This window comes from Mobula hypostoma, chromosome 21 (assembly GCF_963921235.1).
Source record: "Mobula hypostoma chromosome 21, sMobHyp1.1, whole genome shotgun sequence".
NCBI lineage: Eukaryota > Metazoa > Chordata > Chondrichthyes > Myliobatiformes > Myliobatidae > Mobula > Mobula hypostoma.
The window spans coordinates 21,706,715-21,732,351 of record NC_086117.1 but is presented as its reverse complement, the minus strand read 5'-3'; the positions used below and the strand labels follow the sequence as shown (position 1 = coordinate 21,732,351).

Here is a 25,637-nt window from a genome sequence, read left to right as displayed (position 1 = left end):
TGCTTCATATTGTAAAATAATGTGTTGAATGATGACAAAACCTACACACCCCAGACTGACGTTTTCAACAAGATATAAGGAATAATTGAAGCGTAGTATGCCCAATTCTAAGTTGAGTCAATATAATTCTTTCCCTTCTTGCTTTACGCCTTTTTCTCCGACCAACCCAACATTTTTGTTTATTCTGTAAAGGTGTTTCCGCCTATGCCCATAATCCCCTAATTCTCAGCCCCACCAAACCCTTAGCTTCTGATTTGCTAAGTGTTTCAGCAAACACTGACAAGGACTTGTGCTACTCTCCACTCCATTCTGCGGCCTCACTCCACTGCATCTCCTGACTACGTCACTCCCACTTGACTCGCCCCCATCACCTTCCACACCCCCCACTCCTGAATCCATCCCTCCCCGCTGACTCCAGTCCTCTCTGATCCCACCACACATTGATCCGTGCAGCGAGGGAGTTTGTGAAAGGAGATCTGGTTTCTCAGTGTCACACAGCGTGGAAACAGCCCACACTCCATCCATAAAACCCTCTTTATTTTCCCACAGTCTCATCTCCCACACACCCTCTGGACGGTAGACAGTGATCAATTAGCAGCCAGCCAACCATAGCAATTTGGGATGAGAGTCCCGAGAAAGGCCACACAATCACAGAGCGAGATACCACCGGGGTCTCTGATGCTGTGAGGCAGCAGCTTCACCGGCTGTGTTACCGTGCCCTGTTTCAGTAAATCAAACGTACTGATGTTATACCGTGGTTGGACCAGTGTCACTCAGGTTTGTTAAATGGCTGTTGGTATTCATGCCCCTTGGCCCAGTTATAAGTGAACCAGTTTTATTGACAGATCTCCAACATCAAAGAAAAGCTAAAACCCGACTGTATCGAACCAGCACTGTGCATTATCTCAATGTGTCTCCAAACCACATTCCAGCCCAAATGAGGTGACTAGAATTCGTTGCTCATTGATCAGCAAGGGAGATGAGGTTGAGTACAGGGCTATGGTAGGAAACTTTGTCACATGGTGTGAGCAGAATTATCTGCAGCTTAATGTGAAAAAGACTAAGGAGCTGGTGGTAGACCTGAGGAGGGCTAAGGTACCGGTGACCCCTTTTTCCATCCAGGGGGTCAGTGTGGACATGGTGGAGGATTACAAATACCTGGGGATATGAATTGACAATAAACTGGACTGGTCTAAGAACACTGAGGCTGTCTACAAGAAGGGTCAGAGCCGTCTCCTGCTGGACGATGCTGAAGATGTTCTACGAGACTGTGGTGGCCAGTGCTATCATGTTTGCTGTTGTGTGCTGGGGCAGCAGGCTGAGGGTAGCAGACACCAACAGAATCAACAAACTCATTCGTAAGGCCAGTGATGTTGTGGGGATGGAACTGGACTCTCTGACGGTGGTGTCTGAAAAGAGGATGCTGTCCAAGTTGCATGCCATCTTGGACAATGTCTCCCATCCACTACATAATGTACTGGTTGGGCACAGGAGTACATTCAGCCAGAGACTCATTCCACCGAGATGCAACACTAAGCGTCATAGGAAGTCATTCCTGCCTGTGGCTATCAAACTTTACAACTCGACCCTTGGAGGGTCAGACACCCTGAGCTGATACGCTGGTCCTGGATTTATTTCATAATTTACTGGCATAATTTACATATTACTATTTAACTATTTATGGTTCTATTACTATTTATTATTTATGGTGCAACTGTAACAAAAACCATTTTCCCCCGGGATCAATAAAGTATGACTATGACTATGACTATGACTGTTTCCTCACCGGGCTGGTCCTTCAGTTATCAGAGTCCATGTGGTGAAGGTAATCCCACAGTGATTCCAAGATCTTAACCCTGTGGTGAGCACAAACGGCAAGAGAACTCTGTTCCCCATCCTCTGCTGCCTTGACCTTGCCAATGGAAGGTGTGGATGAACCTGATTTAAGTTCCTGGCACATTGCGACAGTGCTGCTTGTAATGTAGGGAATACAGCAGATGGCAATTTGCACACAGCAAAATGGCATTGACCATGTTATCATTTACAGCGATGTTTGTGAAAGGCCTCACTTGGAGTATTGTGAGCAGTTTTGTGCCCCTTATCTAAGAAAAGATGTGCTGACTTTGGAGAGGGTTCAAAGGAGGTTCACGAAAATGATTCCAGGATCGAACAGCTTGTCATATGAGAAACGTCTGCGCCTCTGCTCACTGGAATTCAGAAGAATAAGGGGTGACCTCATTGAAACCTGTTGAATGCTGAAAGGCCTTGATAGAGTGGAGGTGGAGAGGATGTTTCCTATGGTGGCGGAGTCTAAGACCAGAGGACACAGCCTCAAAATAGAGGGGCGTCCTTTTAGAACGGAGATGAGGAGGAATTTCTTTAGTCAGAGGGTGGTGAATCTGTAGAATTCATTGCTACTGGCAGTTATGGAGGCATATTTAAGGCAGAGGTTGGTAGATTTTTGACTAGTCAGGGCATGAAGGGATACAGGGAGAAGTCAGGAAATTGGACTGAGAGGGGAAAATGGATCAGCCATGATGAAATGGCAGAGCAGACTCGATGGGCCAAATGGCCTAATCCTGCTCCTATATCTTGTGGTCTTATGGTCCTGCCTCAGCGGCAAGAGCACCATGCCCTGGTGAGTAGACTACAGTGTATGAGAGGGAGAGCTCTTTGTCACTACAACACTCTATAGTGGGATGTTGAGCACAAAACCCTCTGCCCAGCTCTCAGGATCTCGGAACAATACCATGCTACATACTCTTTTCTTAAAGAAGAAACGTTTAAAATCTATTTCTTTTAGAAATAAAACAAAGTTTTAAGAGACTCCACAGAATCAAACTTCCAAACTGCTCTCCTCTTTGTGGAAGTATGTATAAATTGAGTTCTTCAATACCTTTCATTAAAAACCAATGGTGTGAAGCAAATGTTAAAAATGAAAGCCAAAGTCATCCAAAATTTGCGAATCTCTGCAAGCCCACTGGGGAATTCAGGGCCCAATGGCTGCAAATCCACGAGTCCCCTGGAGGCTGGACGCCAAAGACTACCTGTCCTGGGTTGGAGGCCTGTGTGGGTGGGTGAGTGGGAGAGGGGGAGGAAAGGGGCTTGTTTCGCTGTCTTTGCTAGGTATGTTCTGTTTTGTTGTGTCCGGTGTTATTCCACTGAGTTTGGTGGGTATGCTATGTTGACATCAGAAAGTGTAGCGACATTTGGATATCCATGGGTGTGTTGGTTGTTAATGCAAACGACACATTTCACTCTATGTTTTGGTGTACATGTGATCAATAAATCTGAATTAAAGTTTGGGGGAGATTAGATATAAATAAGAGTTGTTCTGCAATGGCATCAGTTAAGAAATCCAAAACTTGGGGCCAAAGTTAAAAAAAATAGACTGCAAGAGTTTCTGAAAGAGAGTTGTAGCAAAACTTTCAGATTAAGCTGTATGGCTGGTGGAATCTTTTTCTCTTGTGTTAAAGTTCACAAGGGCATGGGACAGGCAGATGAAGAGAGCGAGGTGGAAGTAAGATGGGGACTGAGTGGGTAAATATGTTCAGAATTATTCGCTTGTACTGTATGTTCGGTTGAAGCTCCTGGCTTCCCCTGTTATAATGGTGTTGCTATTTCTATGTATTTGGGACAACGCACAATCTGTTAAGCTCTTCTGGCTGTTTTTGTGTTGTTCCCTGCCAGGAAAGGAACAGCTTATTACTGCAGAAGTGCAATGAGATTTATATAAGCCGATTGTAGCATAAAACATGTTGACAGCTGTGTTTCCATGCAATTATATTCCTCTGGTGTGAGCTAATGCAGGCAAGAAATGCTGCTCTCCCAGAAGGTCAGTGCAAGGTTTGTGAGGGCCACTCCCTGTCTGGGAAAATTCATCATTAATGCCCTTCAAGATTTGTGGCTCTTGCCCATGGGGTCTCGGGCTGTGAGTGTGGGGGAGCCTTCTAAAGACCTGAGCGCCGCATTCGAGGGTGATACTCCAGCGAGTGCACCATGGTGGCTAACTGCGCCAGAGACCTGGGTTTAATCCTGACCTCAGGCGCTGTCTGTGTGGAGTTTGCCCGTTCTTCCAGTGACCACGTGGGCTTTCTCTTAGTGCTCTGGTTTCCTCCCACATCCCAAAGACATGCATAAATTGCACCTAGTGTGTAGAGAAGGTGATAATGTGGGGACAATTAACAATGAAATTAATGTAGGGTAACGAATCAACTCTTCTTGGGCTTCCAGATAGGTACAGGTATTGATTATAACCAACGTTTCGATGACAAACTCTGCCACCTTCATCAGGGATGACGCCTGGCCATGTCTAGTCCAGTGGTATTTATATCCCACCCCCCTGTAGTCCATCCCTCCTGATTGGTTAGTCCTCATCCAATCAGGTTTTATAGGACCTAGAACATAGAATTCTACAATCACATTACAGGCCCTTCAGACTACAATGTTGTGCTGACAATGTAACCAACTCTAGAAACTGCCTAGAATTTCCCTAGCGCATAGCCCTCTATTTTTCTAAGCTCCATATGCCTATCTAAGAGTCTCTTAAAAGATCCTATTGTATCTGCTCCCACCCCACCACCGACAGTGCATTCTATGCACCCACCAAACTCTCTGTGAAAAACTTACCCCTGCCATCCCCTCGGTACCTATTTCCAACCACCTTAAAACTATGCCCACTCATGTTAGTCATTTCAGCCCTGGGGAAAAGCCTCTGGCTATCTACACAATCAACGCCTCTCATCATCTTATACACCCTCTGTCAGGTCACCTCTCATCCTCCGTCACTCCAAGGAAAAAAGGCCAAGTTCACTCATCCTATTCTCACAAGACGTGCTCTCCAATCCAGGCAACGTCCTTGTAAATCTCCTCTGCACTCTCTCTATAGTATCCACATCCTTTCTGCAGTGAGGTGACCAGAACGGAACACAGTACTCCAGGTGGGGTCTGACCAAGGTCTTTATGGCTGTAGCATTAGCTCACGGCTCTTGAACTCAATCCCACAGTTGATGAATGCCAACACACCATACGTCTTCTTAACAACACTGTCAACCTGCGCAGCAGCTTTGAGTGTCCTATGGACACGGACCCCAAGGTCTCTCAGATCCTCCACACTGCCAAGAGTCTTAACATTAATATTATATTCTGTCGTTAAATTTGACCTACCAAAATGAACCACTTCACACTTATCTGGGTTGAAGTCCATCTGCCACTTCTCAGCCCAGTTCTGCATCCTATCGATGTCCTGCTGTAACCTCTGACAACCCTCCAGACTATCCACAACACCCCCAACCTTTGTGTCATCAGCAAACTTACTAACCCACCCTTCTACTTCTTCATCCAGGTCATTTATAAAAATCACAAAGGGTGGGGGGGGTCCCAGAACAGATCCCTGTGCAACACCACTGGTCACCGACCTCCATGCAGAGTACGAACCATCCACAACCACCCTTTACCTTCTGTTGGCAAGCCAATTCTGGATCCACAAGGCAAGGTCTCCTTGGATCCTTACTTTCCGAATGAGCTTTGCATGGTGAACCTTACCAAATGCCTTACTGAAATCCATATACACTATATCCACTGCCCTCCCACCTTGGATCGAATTCCAGTTCTTATTTAGAGCGAGGCCTTGGTCTTTGTTGAAATTTTTTTCCTCTAGCTTTATTTCAATGGCTTCCTTTACCAGGTGGTCCCAAAAAGAATTGTAACAAAGACGAAAATCTTGCTCTAAGTAATTACTGGAATTTGATTGTAAACAAGGTAGGACAGTTGAAACTTGATTGGATGAGGACTAACCAATCAGGAGGGACAAACTATGGGGTATAAATACCACTGGACTGAAATGCCGCAAACATCAGCCCTGACGAAGATGAAGTTTGTCTTCGAAACGTCAGTTATAATCGATACCTGTACCTAACTGGAAGCCCAAGAAGAGTTTATTCGCCATATATGCCGGGAAAGCACTAGATCTTTTTTTTAATGTAGGGTAGGTTTAAATGTGTGACTTATAGTCAGCATGCACTCTGTAGTGGCCCCACAGATTTGTTAGACTTGCACAATGCGCCCTCAGCTCCAACGAAATGATTTTTCCAAAAAGTTGAATCCTTTGTTAGCAATTAACAAACGTACAATCAGTGAAGCAAAAATTTAAGCACACCCAAATGTAAGCTAAGCACGATTGATAAATTTCCAGCGGTCTGCAAAAGTCAACTCCAGTATTAAATGATACTGACAAGAACAAAGCATGAATTTGTAACTGAACCCTACGCTTTACTGTGTCCCCACCCACATGACTGGTTACCATAATAAACACACAACACAGAATATAAGGCAGATAGAGAACAGGCGCATGGCTCCTTCAGACTCAGCGGGCCAAATAGCCTGTTTCTGTGCTGTATCTCTATCTCTCAGTGACTTCAATATTAGATTCTTAAAGATTCGCTTTACTATCACCGGTACTTTGAAGTATCAGAACATACAGTGAAATCCTTCATTGGTGTCAAGTCAGATCAGTGAGAACTTACACAGGAAAGAGGGTGGAGGCTGTGTCAATCAGACAATTCATTAAACTGAATCCCCTCGTGGAGATGGAAAGTGTGTTTAAAAGATCAAGGGAGTTATTCCGATAATAATCCCCCAAACCAATGTTACTAAAAGTTAAACGCAAACATGAGGAAATCTGCAGATGCTGGAATTTCGAACAACACACATAAAAGTTGCTGGTGAATGCAGCAGGCCAGGCAGCATCTCTAGGAAGAGGTACAGTCGACGTTTCGGGCTGAGACCCTTCGTCAGGATTAACTGAAAGAAGAGCTAGTAAGAGATTTGAGAGGGGGAGGGGTGATCCAAAATGATAGGAGAAGACAGGAGGGGGAGGGATGGAGCCAAGAGCTGGACAGTTGATTGGCAAAAGGGATATGAGAGGATCATGGGACAGGAGGCCCAGGGAGAAAGAAAAAGTGGGGGGGAGCCCAGAGGATGGGCAAGGGGTATAGTGAGAGGGACAGAGGGAGAAAAAGGAGAGAGAGAAAAAAAGAAAGTGTGTATATAAATAAATAACAGATGGGGTACGAGGGGGAGGTGGGGCATTAGCAGAAGTTTGAGGAGTCAATGTTCATGCCATCAGGATGGAGGCTCACTAAAAGTTAATGTGCTTGTTATTTGCATGTTGTTGTTCATGGAATCTTGGTGTGTGCCAATTGTTGTTGCATTTCCCAGGACAATGGCTACAAAGTACAGTATATCAATAAGCCTGGAGCATCTGAAAGTGTACAACGAGTGTTCCCTGACATAGGTCTCTGCAACTTAAAATTATTTTTTGCCTGAAGTATCTTAAAAGTGTGTGGAAATGCTCTTTCTTTGATTCAGACTCTTGCACTGGCCAGCTCCTTGCAAGACCAAATCCCATCCACCTTCTCCCGTTGGATCCAACTGGTGGCACCTGACTGCTGAGGACCACAGGCATTGGCACTAGATGAAGGGAGCTGATATGAGCTCCAATTAAATTCTCACAATTGGTTCATTGGTGACAATATGTATTAAAGATATATTAACACTAAATTGATTTTCTGAATGAAGTCGTTAAGTAGGGTCACTGTCCAACTGAGAAACTGGTTTGAAAAAGCCCTTCTGTTCAAGTTTTCTTAAAGTGAGAAACGGTCTGTGGTCCACAGCACTGTATTTCAAAGTGGGCATGAGTCAGCAACTTAAAGAGCCAGCCAATGCATGACCTTGTCCAAGGTCTGAGTCAAAGAAAGAGTATTTCCACACACTTTTAAGATGCTTCAGGCAAAAAATAATTTGAAGTTGCAGAGAACTGGGAGGAACAGTGAAAACAAAGGCAATGACGGTGATGTGGATGAGATGAAGAGACTGAATGATATAAAAAGCCTTCATCCTCTCATAGACTGTACCAACATCTTTGGTCTCTCAGTTTCAGTTGGTCTCCATCTTAACACAGCCATTGCATTTGTTTTTTTCTTCTGTTCTTTTTATCCTTGAACCTGAACTTTGAACTTGACCTGAAACATTAATTTTCTTTCTCCTTCCACAGATACTACCCGGGCTGCTAAGTATTTCCAACCTTTTTAGTGTGTGTTTGTATCCAAGCTATGTTGCAAGATGAAGTTGTTATGAAACCTAAAAGACTTTTACATAGATCATTTTGCAACCTCAGGATATCCGTCTGACTTGTAAAACAACACCTTAGAAAACTAGTCATCGTTGCAAAGTAGACAAACATGGCAGTCAATTGCAATATCACCCAGCTACTGGTTAGCAAAACTACAATTTAGTTCACTGTTAGTATTAGCAATGGAATTTGCTGCCCTCTGTAACGCTGTTGGAAACACCAATGGAACAGGAAATAGACTCAGTGTTCTTGCATAAACTGAGAGTTGTGTATTTCCTTTGTGTGTTATTGTCATAGATATTGTGACAACGGGTGCGCTGTAGGGTCCATATTTCCACACAGATTCTGCCTACCATCGGAAGATGTAGATATTAAGGTGGAAAATTATTAGCTGCTATAGACAAAACTGTGGAACAGTTTTGTGTTGCCACTTTGCACACACACTTATGTGATATTTATTTTATTTTCTATCTTTCTCTTCCCATTACAATACTTTCTCTCATTTTCTGATAGTATATCCGTTCAGTCTGATTTGCACCTTCTCAATGGTCCTTTGCCCAAACAGCTATTCCTCAGATCTAAACCTAACCCAGATTTTTCACCCAGACAGCTATCTTACCCGACGCAAACGATGATGAGCTACACGTGCTTAGTTCAGTTTCCAGATGTGAATGATTCGGAATCCACGTCTGTTTGAGGACGTGTCGTATTTGTGAGGAGTAAGTTAAGACTTAAGGAACACACACCACCAATAACCTTGGGATGCCAAAGCACATTCAAGCAGGAAACGTTTCAGAAATTCAACTTGTTCATAAAATGTTACGCAGAAAACAAAATGCATATGTGAACTGGTTTTGAACAACAACTTTCATTTATATAGCACCTTTTAATGAAGCAAAGTATCCCATGATACTTCTCAGGAGCACTGTCAAATGAAGGCTGGACAATGTGAGAGACACTGAAAAGTTTTCCTCACTTTGTCTGTGAAAGGTTTCTGAACAGCTCCTGAAGTAAAGTGGCTGTAGTGTGAGCATCAATGTGAGGTGATGCCGGCTAAAAATAGCTCGTGAAAACTTGTATCTCTGACATCCATGATGGCCAGTGCTTTCCACCGACCAAAGCGGAGTGTTGGCGAATAACTGAGGTGCTACAGAATGTACACACTCAATGTCAGTGTTGCCAGTTTTATGGGCGAATCCCCAAACTAAGCACTTTACACAACCAACCATTTTCCCATCTCCAATATTTTTTGTTAACAAGTGGTCAAATGTGTAAGACAAATATGAAGACAGAGTAATTTCTAATTTAGCACATTCTCTACTTGCAGACACATTGAATGAACCTTCTGTTCATGAAGACTCTGGGAAATTCCTGGAGGTTTGGCCATCCTGCTAGAGAGAGTCAAAGCACATTCAATCATTATACTTGCATTTTTCCTTGATTGAAGAATAGACAATGTTTACTGCTCCAGCACCTCAGAGCTACTCTGCCATTTGGAGGATGGTTGGTCCTAATCCGTACCCGCAGAGAGCTGGATTGAGTCTAACTCAGAATTCATTGGAAAGAGGATGATTATCTCCTCCAGTATTATTCCACCAACCTGATCATTTTCAGTGAAGGTGACAATACAAAAAATGTTGAGGGGTGTGAGTGATGTCATCTGAATGAGTCGTCATCTTCATCATCATTACATCATGTGGGTGATCATGGTCTTGACCATGATTGTCCTCAGCAATTTTTTCTACAGAAGTGGTTGCCGTTGCCTTCTTCTGGGCAGTGTCCTTACAAGACAGGTCAGCCCAGCCATTACCAATACCCTTCAGAGATTGGTGTCAGTGGTCACATAACTAGGACTTGTGATATTTATCAGCAGCTCATTCAGTCATCCACCACCTGCTCCCATGCCTTCACGTGACCCTGACCCTAAGCAGGGAGATAGGAATAGGTAGATGTCAAATGACCAAGGAATCATTCAACACCTGGGCCCATTCCAATCATGAAAGGCTTAGCTTGTTCCAGCAACAAGAAAGCTGCTGAATGTCTCAGGCAACTTCTGCACTGAACACAGGGAATCAGGTAATTTTTATGCATTTTCCATCAGCAAATTCAGGTCATGTGGCTACTTGATCATCTTATGGACTGCTCTAATGATATTTACCAGATTGTCCCTGGGACTGTGCAATGTGATCTCGTGTTCAGTTTTCCCCTGAATTGAAGACGGACCTTCTTAACAGTTTTCAATTGCAATGACTGCAAGTCCCACAATACCTTATACTGAGTTCATTGCTCTCCATTTTGCATGATAATACATTGGTAAATTGGGTTATTGTTGTCACATGTACCAAGGTGCAGTGGAAAAAATTGTCTTGCATACAGTTCATACAGATGAACTCACTACAACAACGCAATGAGGTAGTACGAGGTAAAACAATAACAGAATGCAGAGCAAAGTGTTACAGTAATATGTGACCATTTTGTCATATAATAGGTAACTATTACATTATGTGTAACTGTGTCTGCCTTGGTCTGGTCTAACATACCGACAGGAGTTAATCAGACTTGGATGGGAAGCGATTTACCTTGAGCTTAATAACCAGCTTGGACCAATTGGGCGCAGTGTTCTATTTCTCTGTGTTTAATTTTGGTGTAATTCTCTTTTAAAGAAGGAGAAAGCCTTGACTATGAACAATTATTTGTTCCCCAACTTAGAGGATCTTGGGAAACAGGCAACATGCAAGATGGCAACAAGCCCTTGATTGAAAACAGTCAGAGACTGAGCTCACCTTGGTCACCATCCAGGACCATGCCCAGCTCGTCCTTGGGAGACGAGGAGTCCGTCACCGTGAAGGATTGTGGTAGGTACCTCTGGCACCATGGCCCTTGTGGGTGGAGGAGATCTGTGGTTAAAGCCACCACCAGAATCTGTTGAGAATCCTTGTCACTTTTATCTGAACCCTGTAGTGGATAAGAGTGGAGTGTCTGTGCAGTTATGGGAAGTAGAGACCATAGGTCCATTAACTCTGAGATATTCTTTAACTTCAGTCACATATAAGTATATCATCATTATGATCATGTCCTGTGTCGTATGACGTAGGTGATCATGGTCTTTGACCATGATTGCTCTTGACAAGTTTTTCTATAGAAATGGTTTGCCATTACCCTCTTCAGGGCAGTGTCTTTACAAGTTGGGTAACTCCAGCCATTATCAATACTCTTCAGAGATTGCCAACCTGGTGTCAGTGGTCGCATAACCAGGACTTGTGATATGCACCAGCTGCTCATACGACCATCCACCACCTGCTCCAATGACTTCACATGACCCTGATCCAAGTGGAAGGGTGCTACACCTTACCCAAGGGTGATCTGCAGGCTTTGGTAGAGATTTATCTCCACCCCACCACCCATACATAGAAGTACACCATTGTAAGCAATGGCATCTTGTCCATATTAACATGGGTATACATGAATTCAATTGCTTTCATCAGAAGGTTGTTCAACTTTGACAACCCACTGAGTGGAATTTTATCAACACACATCAAAGTTGCTGGTGAACGCAGCAGGCCAGGCAGCATCTCTAGGAAGAGGTACAGTCGACGTTTTGGGCCCAGACCCTTCATCAGGAATTTTATAATATTTTTTGTAAAAATTTTGCTTATGACATAAAGTGCCAGCCATGCATAATCAGTTCCCTGAAGATGAGGTTGGCGAGCTGGCAGAGAGGAATTTTAATCTACATCAAAGTTTCGTCAGAACAAAGGCAAATGGATCTAAAACATACTTGCCTTTCAGAGAAGCTGCACAGCAAAAGCCCTTCAGGCTTCAAGTGCTCTTTTATCTTCATGAATAAACTCCCTCTGCCATATTCTCTTCTCTTTTACATAAGGCACTAATACATATTCTGCTACAGATGGATATTTTGCATAAGGGGCCTTTGTAATGTATAGGTCTTCTCTTTTTGTGTTATTAGATACTGACAATAAAGCTACCCTAGATCTCTATGCAACACACCTATTGTAAAGTCACCCAACTGCGGGGAAAACGATCCTGTTTTAGAAAGGCTATACTCAAGCACTTGGGTGGCAAGGTGGAGATACGTCTCTACCAAAGGAGATGTAAGGCTCTCCTTCCCTCCGCTAGCTTGCAGATCACCCTTGGGCAAGGTATAGCACCTGCTTAGCTCCCCCGTGAAGGATGACGTGAAGCCAGGCAGACAATCTCTGAAGAGTATTGATAATGGCTGGGGTCACCTGTCTTGCAAAGACACTGCCCAGAAGACTATGATCACTGACATCATACAACACAGACATAACGAATGATACTTCAGAACAAAGCTTGCTGAAATCCCATTTGCACTCTTGTATGGATGAGAAATATGCCATGAAAATATTTTTAGAAGTACTGTGATGCCTAACAATACTCATTCCTTATTCAATATTAACAAAGCCAGAATATTTGTTCACTAACTGTGGTTTTATGGGGACTTGCTGTGTAGAACTGGCTGAGATTAAAGTTTTAAACTTCTAAGGTACTGCACTGTGTGTCAAGCACCATATGAGGGGCTGGAGCTGCTGAAGGCTTTCTGCAAGTACAAACTCCATCACTGTTTTGTGTTAAACTTCACAACTTTAATCTTGCTCTTAACAGTCCATTATTCTGTAATTTGGCAGGTATCACTGAACGCAGCTGTTATTACCTGAGCTCTCAGTCCCACAGAAACCCTCACAGTGGGAAGGTAAGACTTTCCTCATTCATGGCTCCATCACTACAACTTCGATATTAAGAGTGATTTTCCGTTTGTTTTCTCCTCAACCCTTTGAAGATTTGACTGTTGTCTTTCTAATAGACACCCATGTTACTGCTCAGCAAAATGGCAACATTGCTGCTTCTTTATTGCCACGCTCTAGATCAGGGGATCCAACCTGGGGTCCATGAACCCCTTAATGGTGTTGGTCCATGGCAGGTTGGGAACCCCTGCTCTAGATACTGTGCGTGCCCTCATCCCAAGGTGTACGTTTCACCTCACACAGAGTTCGTGAAAGGGAAAAGTGTATTTTCAACTCCTCCATTAACCACGACAACAATGCAATGTCACTATGCCACATCATTGAACCCACGGCTTCTCCCAGAAATCACTAAAGTCTCTGTCAAAATATTCCCAGGTCAAAAACCCACTCAGGATGAAACTGGGGCTGTCCTGAGTATCCGATGCAAGATCAGTAGGAACTGTCCCTGTGATAGAAGCTTGTATCATTGACACCCAAAAATTCTTGTTTTTTAAAAAAATTTGATCCACTACAAAGGCTGCTCGGGGGAATATTTCTTTCCTTCCTATGTCAACAGCCTTGCTGGATGCTAGAATTTCCTTAGTGATGGTGAGGTAAATACTAGCTCATGGTTTACAGTTAGTGCTGTACCCAGCTACCCTCTAACTCCCAAGAAAACTTGATTGCACCTGTTTGGCTTTGGCTGTGAAGTGAAGGACTGTCAGGAACCCAAGTAATTGACGGGATGTAGGCGGCATCTCAGAGGACTGAGAAATGAATAACACAAGGAGGGGGAATCAGAGGGATGCAGTAGAGGAACTCTGTTTAAAGTCGGGGAACTGAGAGTGGGAAAGAGAAGTTGGACTGTGAGAGAAAAAGAAAAATGGAAAAGTAAAACAAAATATAATTAGCCAAGTTGACTAGTAATTGACATGATCCTTCTGTGCCAGGAGCCAGATATGTTTCGACAGATTCCTCGATGTAATTCCTCACAGTTCAAAAATAAAACACATGATCAACCAACAAAGGCAGAGAAACTGCCTATTAAATATTGCCAGTTTCTTGTATCCTTTTGAATTTCTTTATCCTGACCTTCCGAATTGTTCAGCAAAAATGCTGCAGATGCTGAAAATCTGAAGTAACAACAGAAAATGCTAGAAGTACTCAAGAGACAGGCAGCATCTGTGGAGAGGGAAATTAATTTAACATTATGGTTCAGTTAGTTTTCAACTGAAATGGAAAAAGTTTGAAATGTGAAGACAAAATAAGGGTGTTGACCCCACACCTCAGCTGCCCCTTTCCTTTCATGGATGCTGCCTGACCTGTTGAGTTCCTTTAACAGTTTAGTTTTCACTCTGGATTCCAGTATCTGCAGAATTTTGTGTCTCCAATGCAATGCCTGTATTAGAGTGGTGAGCAAGCAGTCTTCAATCATGAAAATGGGAGCAGTCTGACTGAGAGAGGGTAAAGACTGATGGTTGATTAGAGTTGATCTGTATTTGTATAAATAGGAAATTAAGGAGAACAGGGGTAGGAAAAAAACACAATGCTAGAATAGTGAAATAGAAAATGTTGCTAGAAATATGAAACCAAACAGTCTGCTCCCGTGGAGAGAGAAGAATGGAGTCAATGTAATGGATTGATGAGCTTTCATCAGAACCAAACTCCCAGACAGTTACTGATCTTCTCCATATAATAACCATATAACAATTACAGCACGGAAACAGGCCATCTCGGCCTTTCTAGTTCGTGCCGAACTCTTACTCTCACCTACTCCCACCGACCTGCACTCAGCCCATAACCCTCCATTCCTTTCCTGTCCATATATCTATCCAATTTAACTTTAAATGACAACATCGAACCTGCCTCAACCACTTCTGCTGGAAGCTCGTTCCACACAGCTACCACTCTCTGAGTAAAGAAGTTCCCTCTCATGTTGCTCCTAAACTTTTGCCCTTTAACTCTCAACTCATGTCCTTTTGTTTGACTCTCCCCCACTCTCAATGGAAAAAGCCTATCCACGTCAACTCTATCCCCCTGATAATTTTAAATACCTCTATCAAGTCCCCCCTCAATCTTCTACACTCCAAAGAATGAAGACCCAACTTGTTCAATCTTTCTCTGTAACTTAGGAGATGAAACCCAGGCAACATTCTAGTAAATCTCCTCTGTATTCTCTCAATTTTATTGACATCTTTCCTATAATTCGGTGACCAGAACTGTACAAAATACTCCAAATTTGGCCTTACCAATGCCTTATACAATTTCAACATTACATCCCAACACCTATACTCAATGCTCTGATTTATAAAGGCCAGCATACCAAAAGCTTTCTTCACCACCCTATCCACATGAGATTCCACCCTCAGGGAAATATACACCATTATTCTTAGATCCCTCTGTTCTACAGCATTCTTCAATGCCCTGCCATTTACCATGTATGTCCTATTTTGATTAGTCCTACCAAATGTAGCACCTCACATTTGTCAGCATTAAACTCCATCTGCCATCTTTCAGCCCACTCTTCTAACTGGCCTAAATCTCTCTGCAAGCTTTGAAAACCTACTTCATTATCCACAACTCCACCTATCTTAGTGTCACCTGCATACTTACTCATCCAATTTACCGCCCCATCATCCAGATCATTAATATATATGACAAACATGTTCGTTGACCATGCTGATCTTCCTTCCACAGAAACACCCACTCTGTGTCTCCCTCTGCTTTCCTACTCCACCACAGATATTCCCTTTCTTCTCACAATCTTCACTGCAGCATAAAACATGATTGATTTCTGAAGGAAGGACATAAACCTGAAGTAACTTGATATGTACTGCCTGACCTGCTGACAATGGCACGTCGGCCTTGGTTGCAAATGGCTAGACTTTAGAAAGGGATGAGTATTATTGCAGTCATACAGGGTGTTGTTGAGGTCACACATGGAACACTGTGCTGTTTTCATTCCAGCAGATAAGAAAGGATATCCCACGTTGAAGGCAGTCCTGCAGAGATTAACCAGGCTCATTCCTGGGAGGAGAGAGTCAGCCTATCACAAGTGGCTAAAGAAATTTGGACTGTATTATTTGGGGTTTAGAATGGGTGAAATTTTTTGAACATACAAGATCCTAAGAGGGTGGATGGATGTTCAGATGTTTCTCCTGCAATCTTGAACGAGGGACCATAGCTACAAGTAAATGGAATGGTCAGTTACTGAGGTGTGTAGGAATTTCTTCTTGCAGACAATGGGTGAATCTTTGGAATTCTCTGTCTTGGGTTGAGGGTGGTGGTTTCTGGAGGTGAGATCATTAGAAATATTTAAAGAGAAGGTAGAATTTTTTTTTTTGAAATTTGAAGAAGCTTTCTCAGTTTGAAGACACTGTATAAATACAGTTGTTACCGCACTAGTCACACGTAAGTGAATGGAGCCGAATGTGATGTTTTCCTTTTCAGCCTTTCAGTGATTCCAAGACTGCAATCAATCCCAGGAAAGTGACCACAAATGAGATGGTGAAGAGAAAGGAGGACCCAGTGACCCAGAGGCTAGCCGAACTGATGAAGCAACTCCAAGAGGAAACTGAGGAGTTAAGGTAAAAGAAGAGGTTCTGGTTTGGGGTAGGGACCTAGCTCCTTACTTTCCTCTGTATCCCCCATTTTGTTTTGAAAGTATTGGCCAGTGGTAGCCATGTCTCAGTTTTGAGGTTCTGGGACACACTGAGCTGGGAGCTGGCCTGGGGATTACTTTAAATTCCTTGTTGGAACTATGTCCAATGCTTGTTTTACATTCTTTCAACCTTCATGGTGCGTTATTAGCTGGGTAAGATACCACCGTTCCGTACAGTCCTGAAAATACCTCACCAGAGAAATGGTTTCATGTGCCCCCTGCTCTCACTCCCAACTGGTGAATCCAGTGGAATTCATTCTTAAAGCTCAGGGTAAAGGTTATACTTGATTCATATCACCAATATTGATTCCATGGATTAGTTTTGAATTTCCCTCTCCTCTTCTCTCATCACGTATAACTTGGGCGCGCTCCCACTGGGTTGGCGAAGACTGAGAAGAGAAAAGGTTACTGTTTTGAGGAACCCAGTAGCTGGGCCCATTGTGCTCATGGTTGTGAAAGTCCTAGTGACAGAACAGTTTTACTGTAAAGATTTCAGTGATAAAAAAGGATTTCAGTCTGAAAGTTAGACTGAAGAAGCTGGGATTCTTCTCCTTAGGGCAAGTAAGGTTGAGAGGAGATTTGATGGAGGTGTGTAAGAACCTAACTGGTTCCAAATGTTTCTATTATTAATTAACCTCATCTACCATACGTACATTAAAATATACAGTGCTGATTGTGACAAGAATGTGCTGAGGGCAGTCTGTAACTTTCACCACGTTTCGGGTGCCAAAGTAGGATACCTACAACCCGCTGACCCTAACTTATACATCTTTGGACTGTGGGAGTAAACTGGAGCACCTGGAGGAAACCCACATGGTCACAGGGAGAAAGTGCAAACTCCTTACGGACAGTGGCAGGTATTGAATCCCAATCTTACAGCTGGTGTTGTAAAGCGTTACGCTAATCACTATGCCACCATGCTGCCCCCCATGTGCTACCGTGTCGCATGTCTGGTTCCTAATAAGCTGTTCCCCTGAGCAGATTGTTACAGGACCAAGACGTACTGACTCAGTGAAGGGCAAGCAGTTGGGTTAGATAAAAAGGCTTTATGCAGGTTAAGGGTGACCTGAAAATTACTCCCTTATATGGCCAATGGAGACAAGATCAGTCAAGGCTTTCAGATTTCTAAGGAGATGCCCTTGTGTCTCTTTTCCCATGCCAACTTCCAGCAATGTTGAAGTCATTGGTTACATCCATCATTTCTCATTTGATTACTGGCCCCGCAAATAATGGAGAGCACTCTTCCTTTTGGTTAATAAGAAACCCTCGACAAAGCTATCACATTCTTTTCACCAATCTCGCAGTGGATGGTGGGAGTCTGGTGTGGGTTTCAGGGGTAGTACGGGATTTATCTTGTAAATAAAACTGAATGACGTAGGATGGTGAGGGAGCAACAACTAAAATGAGCCGGAAGCCAGAATATGTTCTGCTCCTGTTGGTCCTTGATAATGAGAGAAGATCTATGCAGAATTTTGCTTTCTTTGTCCTTCACGCCGATCTCCTCTGCAGGATGAAAACACCCCTGAAAGGAGACTCTGTTTTGGAGATGAAGAGGTCCTTGATGTCCCCTGACTCCACTGAACATCTGAAGAGCAGCAGGAGCAGGACCGGTGCAGAGATCTCAGTGGATGGGAACGGTACGAGCTATACTCATCCTTTCGTTTATCTGGGGATACAGCAGATATATGCCTGTTATATTCTCAACTATACCCATCGACCAATTAACCTACTAACTTGTACATATTTGGAATGTGTGAAGAAACCCCCACAGTCACAGGGAGAATGTACAAAGTCCTCACAGACAGCAGTAGAATAGAGCCTGGATTTCTACTGCTGTAATAGTGTTACACTAAATGTTCTGCCATAGAGCGGAGTTGGTTCTTCCTGATCATGGTCTGCTGATTAGCCTGGGTGACTATGGTGGCAGGAGGAGTGAGATGGGAAGGGTACTGCTGGTGGGTTATCAGGATGGTTGATAGCCTGGCGGGTCTCAGTGGGTTGAAGGACTTATTTCTGTGCTCTATGAATATATAACTAATGTCCCCGTCCTTAACTTTCATTTTGCTTTTACCATGGCCATCTGAATGGTCACATGATGCCATTATACTGGAATTGTTCACTATTTAATCTTCCTCAATTAGACTACAGCAGTTCCAACCATGACTGAGGGAGTACCACAGGGCTGGAGAGCTTTGTGAACCATTGGCCCAGAGTCACCATTGGCCAGGAATGCCTTAAATACCTTGCCTTTTGGTGCAAGTCATGCCATAAACTAAAAATCATTTTATTTCCCAAAATTGTTTAAGAGGCATCTTATCAAATTTACATTCGTTTGAATCAACTCCTTCCATGAGAGTGAAACTTTTAAGTTGTGACCTTAGACCATGAGACATAGGGCATTTGGCACACTGAGTCTACTCTGCCAGTCAATCATGGCTAATTTATTATCCCTCCCTGCTCCATTCTACTGCCATCTCCCTGTAACCTTTGATGCCCTTAGTACGATGGAAGTTATGAAACTCCAACCCTGCGAGTTTGGACCACACATTAACCACTAAATCACTAAAATTTTATTCCTGCTCGTTAGAGTTGATTCTGCCTCCTTCAAGCAGATCATCTTGTTCTAGACAATGTGAAGATGCTCTGCAGGGCTCATTTCTAGTTAAGTCAGTCAATTTGGGGACATTATGTCCACATCTGATGCATTAGTTCAGATCAAATATTAGCACTAACATGATAGATCCAGTTTGCCCTAAGTGATCATCAAATCCCACTCAGATGAAGCCACACTCAGGTTGGAGGAACAACACCTTATGTTCCGTCTGGGTAGCCTCCAACCTGATGGCATGAACATTGACTTTTCAAACTTCCGCTAATGCCCCTCATACACCTCGTATCCCATCCATTATTTATTTATATACACACTTTTTTTTTTCTCCCTCTGTCCCTCTCACTATACCCCTTGCCCATCCTCTGGTTCCCCTCCCCTCCCCCTTTCTTTCTCCCTAGGCCTCCTGTCCCATGATCCTCTCATATCCCTTTTGCCAATCACCTGTCCAGCTCCTGGCTCCATCCCTCCCCCTCCTGTCTTCCCCTATCATTTCGGATCTCCCCCTCCCCCCTCCCCCTCCCACTTTCAAATCTCTTACTAGCTCTTCTTTCAGTTAGTCCTGATTAAGGGTCTCGGCCTGAAACGTCGACTGTACCTCTTCCTAGAGATGCTGCCTGACCTGCTGTGTTCACCAGCAACTTTGATGTGTGTTGCTTGAAATTCCAGCATCTGCAGATTTCCTCGTGTTTGTGTATCAAATCCCACTTTTCACTTGCAGTGTCTAAAGTGTCTTAATTTCAGATATGTCCTCCTATCTCAAAAAGTACTCAGGAGGCCCAGCTGACTCACTGCCCAGGAATGCCTCTCTCCCATGTGACTGTTAATTTGGATATTTCTACTGCAAGCTGACGTTATCTGAGTTTGGATTGAAGCCACCTCTGGACAAGTAGAACATCCTGACAGGAAACTGCGTCTCTGTTGTTTACTCAATTGTTGAATCTGTTTCAGGAACCGCTCACACCTCTGTCACCCATGGATCACTGATGGAGCAATCCCTCTGGTCCCTGTTGCCTTCTGAGAGCCATTATAGGCAGACAATGGAAAGAATTAAGAACTTGCATTCAAGGGACGGCAGTGTACTGCACACACCAAGCATTTCCTTTAACAAGGTACAGCCAGTGTGATGATATTGAGTTTGCTGTCTGTAAGCTCTAAACTGAAAAGAGGACTTAGAGTACCTTGACTTGAGGGAGATTATACTGCATCAGCCCGCACTTCAAGGACTAATTTACTTCATTGCTTTGTCTCCATAGCTCAGTTTAGTTATCCACAATCACTATTTGAGTAGTGGGGACGCCCTTCCTTCTAAGGAGGAAATGCTTCCAGCTCACAAAGTAGTTTAAAGCAACACACACAACATGCTGGAGAACCTCAGTAGGTCAGGCAGCATCAATGGAAATAAATAAACACTTGACTTTTTAGGCCAAGACCCTTCATCCCTGATCATCCATTTCAGCCTGAAACATTGACTGTTTATTCACTTCCATGGAAGCTGCCTGACCTGCTGAGTTCCTCCACCATTTTGTGTGTGTGTTGCTCTGGATTTCCAGCATCTGCAGAATCTCCTGTATTTAAAGTAGTTTAACATTGTTTATTTTATATTTGGTGATACACATTTAATTTAAATAAATAATTCTTGACATAGACTCGAAACTTACAGGATTACAAGCTTATAAATGATCCCCAACTTACAAAAGATTTCAAAACAGCAAATGATTTTCAAACACAGGTACAATCCTTTCAAACTAAATCGACATACCAATGAGTTCAGACAATCGAGTCATCTGTGCAGCAACTGAAGGCCGAGGAATGAACTTTAGATATATTTTTGTGCACTGCATCTTTGTCATTCTTAACAATCTTGATTGCTTTCTAACATTTATGCTGACTTGCTATTGGTTAACATCATCTGCGTGGGATACATTTAGTTCCACTCATCAGGCTAGGTGAATGCAATGTTTGATTAGGTCAACATGGACCCCATTTTGTTTCTTGATTAAATCGTGCGCTAATGAGAAGCTCCTTTTCCGTTGTTTACGACAGAGATTGAGCAAGGAATATTTGTCATTAGTTTACGAGTCAAAAACAACTCTTTGACCCTTGAATGGATCATGCTGCCATACTAGAAAGCGGAGGTTAGCAACAAGCACCTTGGGCCCTGGAAAGTAAATATCCATCACACCGGTAGGAACAGAATCAATGGTATTGAAAATTTGTCAGATTTAGGTGACTTGGGATGGTTTATCTACTTAAAAACAGGATATAAATACAAGATGTTGTCAGCCTTGTGTTTTTAAAGTGCTAATAACTTCATGATTTTTAATTATAAGCTGAGAGGGCTAGGAAGATTGCAAAGGAGGGCATGGCTCTGCAGAATGATCCGTAGTTATAGCTAAGAATTGCAGGCTTTCACATTCTGCCCAAAGAGGGTATTTGCTCTGACACAGGGAGTGTTGAGGAGAAATCTAAACAATGTCTTCAATGGAGGATGAATAGTGGAATGGTGCTCTGATTGATTGGTGTCAGGGGCACCAGCTGAGTGCTAAGTTTAACAGGAGCTGTCTTTATTTACATGGATGTTTAGAGCATTGAATCTTTCACCACATGGATGACTGAGTGTAAAAAAAACAATTTGATAAATGTTTAAGAAGGAAGTCTGCAAACATTTAGGAAAGCCAATGAGATTGAAGCAGGTAGCTCTATTTGCACAACTGGTGTCCGTGTAGTTCTGACTGATTGGCTGAAAGGTTTCCCACTGTTGGAACTTTTTCATTCACCAAGGGTTTTCTTTTAGCTCACTCTCATAATTTGTTGACAGCATCTCTGTGATGTGCCTTCAGAACTTTCCGCCCATTAAAATTGGTATACAAGTTCCATGTTGGTGTTGTGCTTTTTAAAACAACAGCGCTATCCTGTAAGTGAAACTGTCATTAGATTAGCATTTCTCCTGACTACGTGCTTCATAGACTGGGAGCCTTGGTAATCGAGGGTTTCTTATTTCCATTTATATTTTTGTCGCAGTGGGAGGAAACGGGAAGGCCCATCTTTGGGAACCACGATGCATTCAGCCGTTTTACCCTCGAGATGGCCCACCAGTACCTGAAGGAAGAGGATCTTCGAGCCAGACACCAGGCAGCTTTGTTCCGACTGAGGGAGAAGGCACTCAAGGAGAAGACCAGGGCTGAGCTGGCCTGGCTGGAGCATCAGAAAACGTGAGCCCCTCTTTCTCAGACGTGCTTTGCAGAGTGAGTATGGAACAATGTTCAGGAACAGGAGATGATGATCTGCCCCTTGAGAGGGGCAGGTGATTGAACAGGGGGTAGTGACTGTAGGGGCAGGATCCTGCACCTTGCATGGGGCCAGACTGATTTGTCTGCAGTCCAGCGGGAAGAAGAAATCATTGCAACATTCTGTAGAGGCTGTCAGAGACTGGAGCCCAATAGAGGTTCATGGCACCATTAGGGTATAATGCAGACAGGATTGTATCTAATAACGTGGTCACAGGAATGGAGTGCAGTGTGATCTTCTGCTGCTGTAGCCCATCCACTTCAAGGTTCAACATGTTGTGTGTTCAGATATGCTCCTCTGCCCATCACTGTTGTAACACATGGCTATTTAAGTTACTTTTGCCTTCCTATCACCTTGAACCATTCTCCTTTGACCTCTCTCAGTAACAAGGTGTTTTCATCATAGAATTGACATTCATTGGATGTTTTTTGTTCTTTGCACTATTCTCTGTAAACTCTAGAGACTGCTCTGCATGCAAATCCCAGTAGATCAGCAATTTCTGAGATATTCAAATCACCCTGTCTGGCACCAACAATCATTCAGTGGTCCCCAACCACCGGGTCGCGGACCGGTACCAGGCTGCAAGGAAACGATATGAATTGGCGATATGAAATGATATTTCCTCTATCTCTGTCATGCACTGTTGAACTTGAACCCCCCCCCATCCCCCGTCGGCCGGTCCTCAAGAATATTGTCAATATTAAACCAGTCCACGGTGCAAAAAAGGTTGGGGATGCCTGGTCAAAGTCACTTAGATCACATTTCTTACCCATTCTAATGTTTGGTCTGAACAACTGAACCTCTTGACCATGCCTGCATGCTTTTATGCATTGAGTTTCTGGTACATGATTGGCTGATTAGATAATTGCATTAACGAGCCGGTGCACAAGTGCACCCAGTAAAGTCGCCCGAGTGTATTCTGTGATATGGGTGCAGATTATGGTATGAACTAAACGTGCTTCACCTGTGTTCATTGAAATGATTAATTCCACAGACATCTCCAGGACAAAGGGCAAGATGACAAAAGGCCTGTCATTGTCAGGAAGCAGCGGGAAGTTCTGCTGAAGCTACAAAAGGAAAAGGTGAGGAACATTGAAGTCCACTCCCTGTCCACAACCTTCAAACACATTTCATCCACATTTCATCCCCTCCCTTTACCCCTCACTCTGTGACTCCATTAACCATCTGCTTTTCCTGTACTCATTTAATTCCACGCCCCAATTGCTCTTCTTGTCCCTTTAAACTCTTCACCCCTTTCTTATTCATTTCATTTACTTTTCTTCCCCTCTGCTATTGATCCACACCCTCAGCTTTCTTGTCCCTTTCACCCCCCTCCCCATTGCCCTACCACCCTTAATGTTCACTTCCATGCTCCTTTCACCCCTCACTCATTACATTCCCCTTTTTCCTGACATATTTCTTCCACCATATACCTATTGTCTCAAATGTTCTTGCATTTTCTCCCTTTGCTTTTTACTCCATCTCCTTTCCTCTCCCTTTCTGCTTTTCCACTTTTTCCCCCTTTTCTTCTCCCTTGCAACTTGTCTTTCCTCCTCTTTCCCCCATTCTTCCTTGAACCCCTTGGCTCATCTCATCATCCTTTCCAGCCTCTTGTCCCATTCATCACCATTCTGTTCTTTTATTTCCCCTGACACCCTGACAATCTTCATGGCTTCCCAAGACTTCCCTTCACCTTGCACAAAGCTGAGGTCAGTTCAGTCAGAATTCCTGCTTCCTTCTCAGCACTGACAATATTAATCGATCTGAGTGGTTGTAGATTTTGTCTTTACCGAAATGGGATAATTGACGGAGCTCCCAAATTCTGTGGCAGCTCCCAGAACCAATGGCATGATGATGATACTGAATTTTGCATTGCATTGTTGAATGGCTGGTCTGTGTCTATAACTGAGGAGTTCACTCCATCCATGTCAATTTAGGACGAGAAACCACTGCAGAAAGTTGCAATTCTTTGGCACTAGGTATGTTGAGATTAATTATAACATTTGGATCTTCACTAGATTAATATCCTATGATATAATTGGTATCTGTGCACACAAAACACATCTGGAGACATTGATGAGTGCCTCAGTTTTGCTATTTGGAAGCAGAAGGAGATGGCAGCAAGCGTAGGCTGCAGGCCTCTCAACCCGGCCCTACCATTCAAAGTGATCGTGGTTTATCTATGCTGGGTTCAATTCCTCCTCTGTGACAGTTCATCCATTTCCTAAATTCCTTGATCTTACAAATATTTCTCAATCTCCATCTTAATTACAATCTGGCCACCCTTGGGGACAGAATTCTAGAGATTTCCTCTCCCCTGAGAGAAGAAACTTTCACACACTTCAGTTTGGACCTATTGACCCCCTATTTTGTAGCCATGTCTTCTGGAAACAACTGTAGTTTTCTTGAGCAAAACACAAACTGCTGGAAAAAATCAGTGGATCAGGAGGGAAAGGAATATTTCAGGATGAGACCCTACCTCAGGACAACTGTGAATTTTTTTTAATACTGTGTCTCTCAATTAAAAAATTGAAGGGGCATTTTTTAAAACAAGTCAAAACATTTAAAAAAAATTAAAAACCAAATGATTGAATGAATGTAGCAAACTGCTGGGAGAACTCAGCAGGTGTCCATCTGAAACGTCAACTCTTCCTTTGCCCCTACAGATGTTGCTTGACCAGAGTTCCTCTGGCTGTTTGTCTTTTTCTCTGGGTTACAGCATCTGCTGAATTTTATATCAAGTCAAGTTTATTGTCATTGAACTACATACATGTATATAATGTATATAATCATATAATGTATATAGAAATGAGACGTTTCTCCGAACCACAATATAAAGCACAGTAGTACACATTACACATGATAAGGATAAAATCTTCACTTGAATCACAGGTAAATTACAAACTAATGTGTATTGATATTAATTATTGTAAGGTACGGAACAGATTAACCAGTGACACCGAATGTGATGTGGCAGGGAGTTCAGACGCCTAATGGCCTGGCAAAAGAAACTGTTTCTCATCCTGACCCCTCTTGTTTTTCTGCATCGTAGTCTCCTGCCTGATGATACAAAGTCAAAGAGGTTGATGGATAAATGGGTGGGATCGTTAATGGTACTAACGGCCCTGCGTATGCAGCGCTCCTAATAAATAAATGTCCCCAGTGGATGGTAGGGAGACCCCT

The 25,637-nt window shown here is 43.2% G+C and overlaps 1 protein-coding gene across 1 annotated transcript in view; it reads left to right on the top strand.

The window, feature by feature from the left end:
• The window catches only part of LOC134360084 (centrosome-associated protein 350-like), a 124,460-nt gene that overhangs the window by 54,090 nt on the left and 44,733 nt on the right, over nt 1–25,637 (top strand). Inside the window, exons 11-17 of the mRNA XM_063074165.1 lie at nt 10,841–10,986; nt 12,799–12,863; nt 16,345–16,481; nt 18,065–18,192; nt 20,115–20,275; nt 22,188–22,378; nt 23,449–23,536. Of these exons, the coding sequence (XP_062930235.1) occupies nt 10,841–10,986; nt 12,799–12,863; nt 16,345–16,481; nt 18,065–18,192; nt 20,115–20,275; nt 22,188–22,378; nt 23,449–23,536 (916 nt within the window). The remainder of the gene's footprint in view (nt 1–10,840; nt 10,987–12,798; nt 12,864–16,344; nt 16,482–18,064; nt 18,193–20,114; nt 20,276–22,187; nt 22,379–23,448; nt 23,537–25,637) is intronic.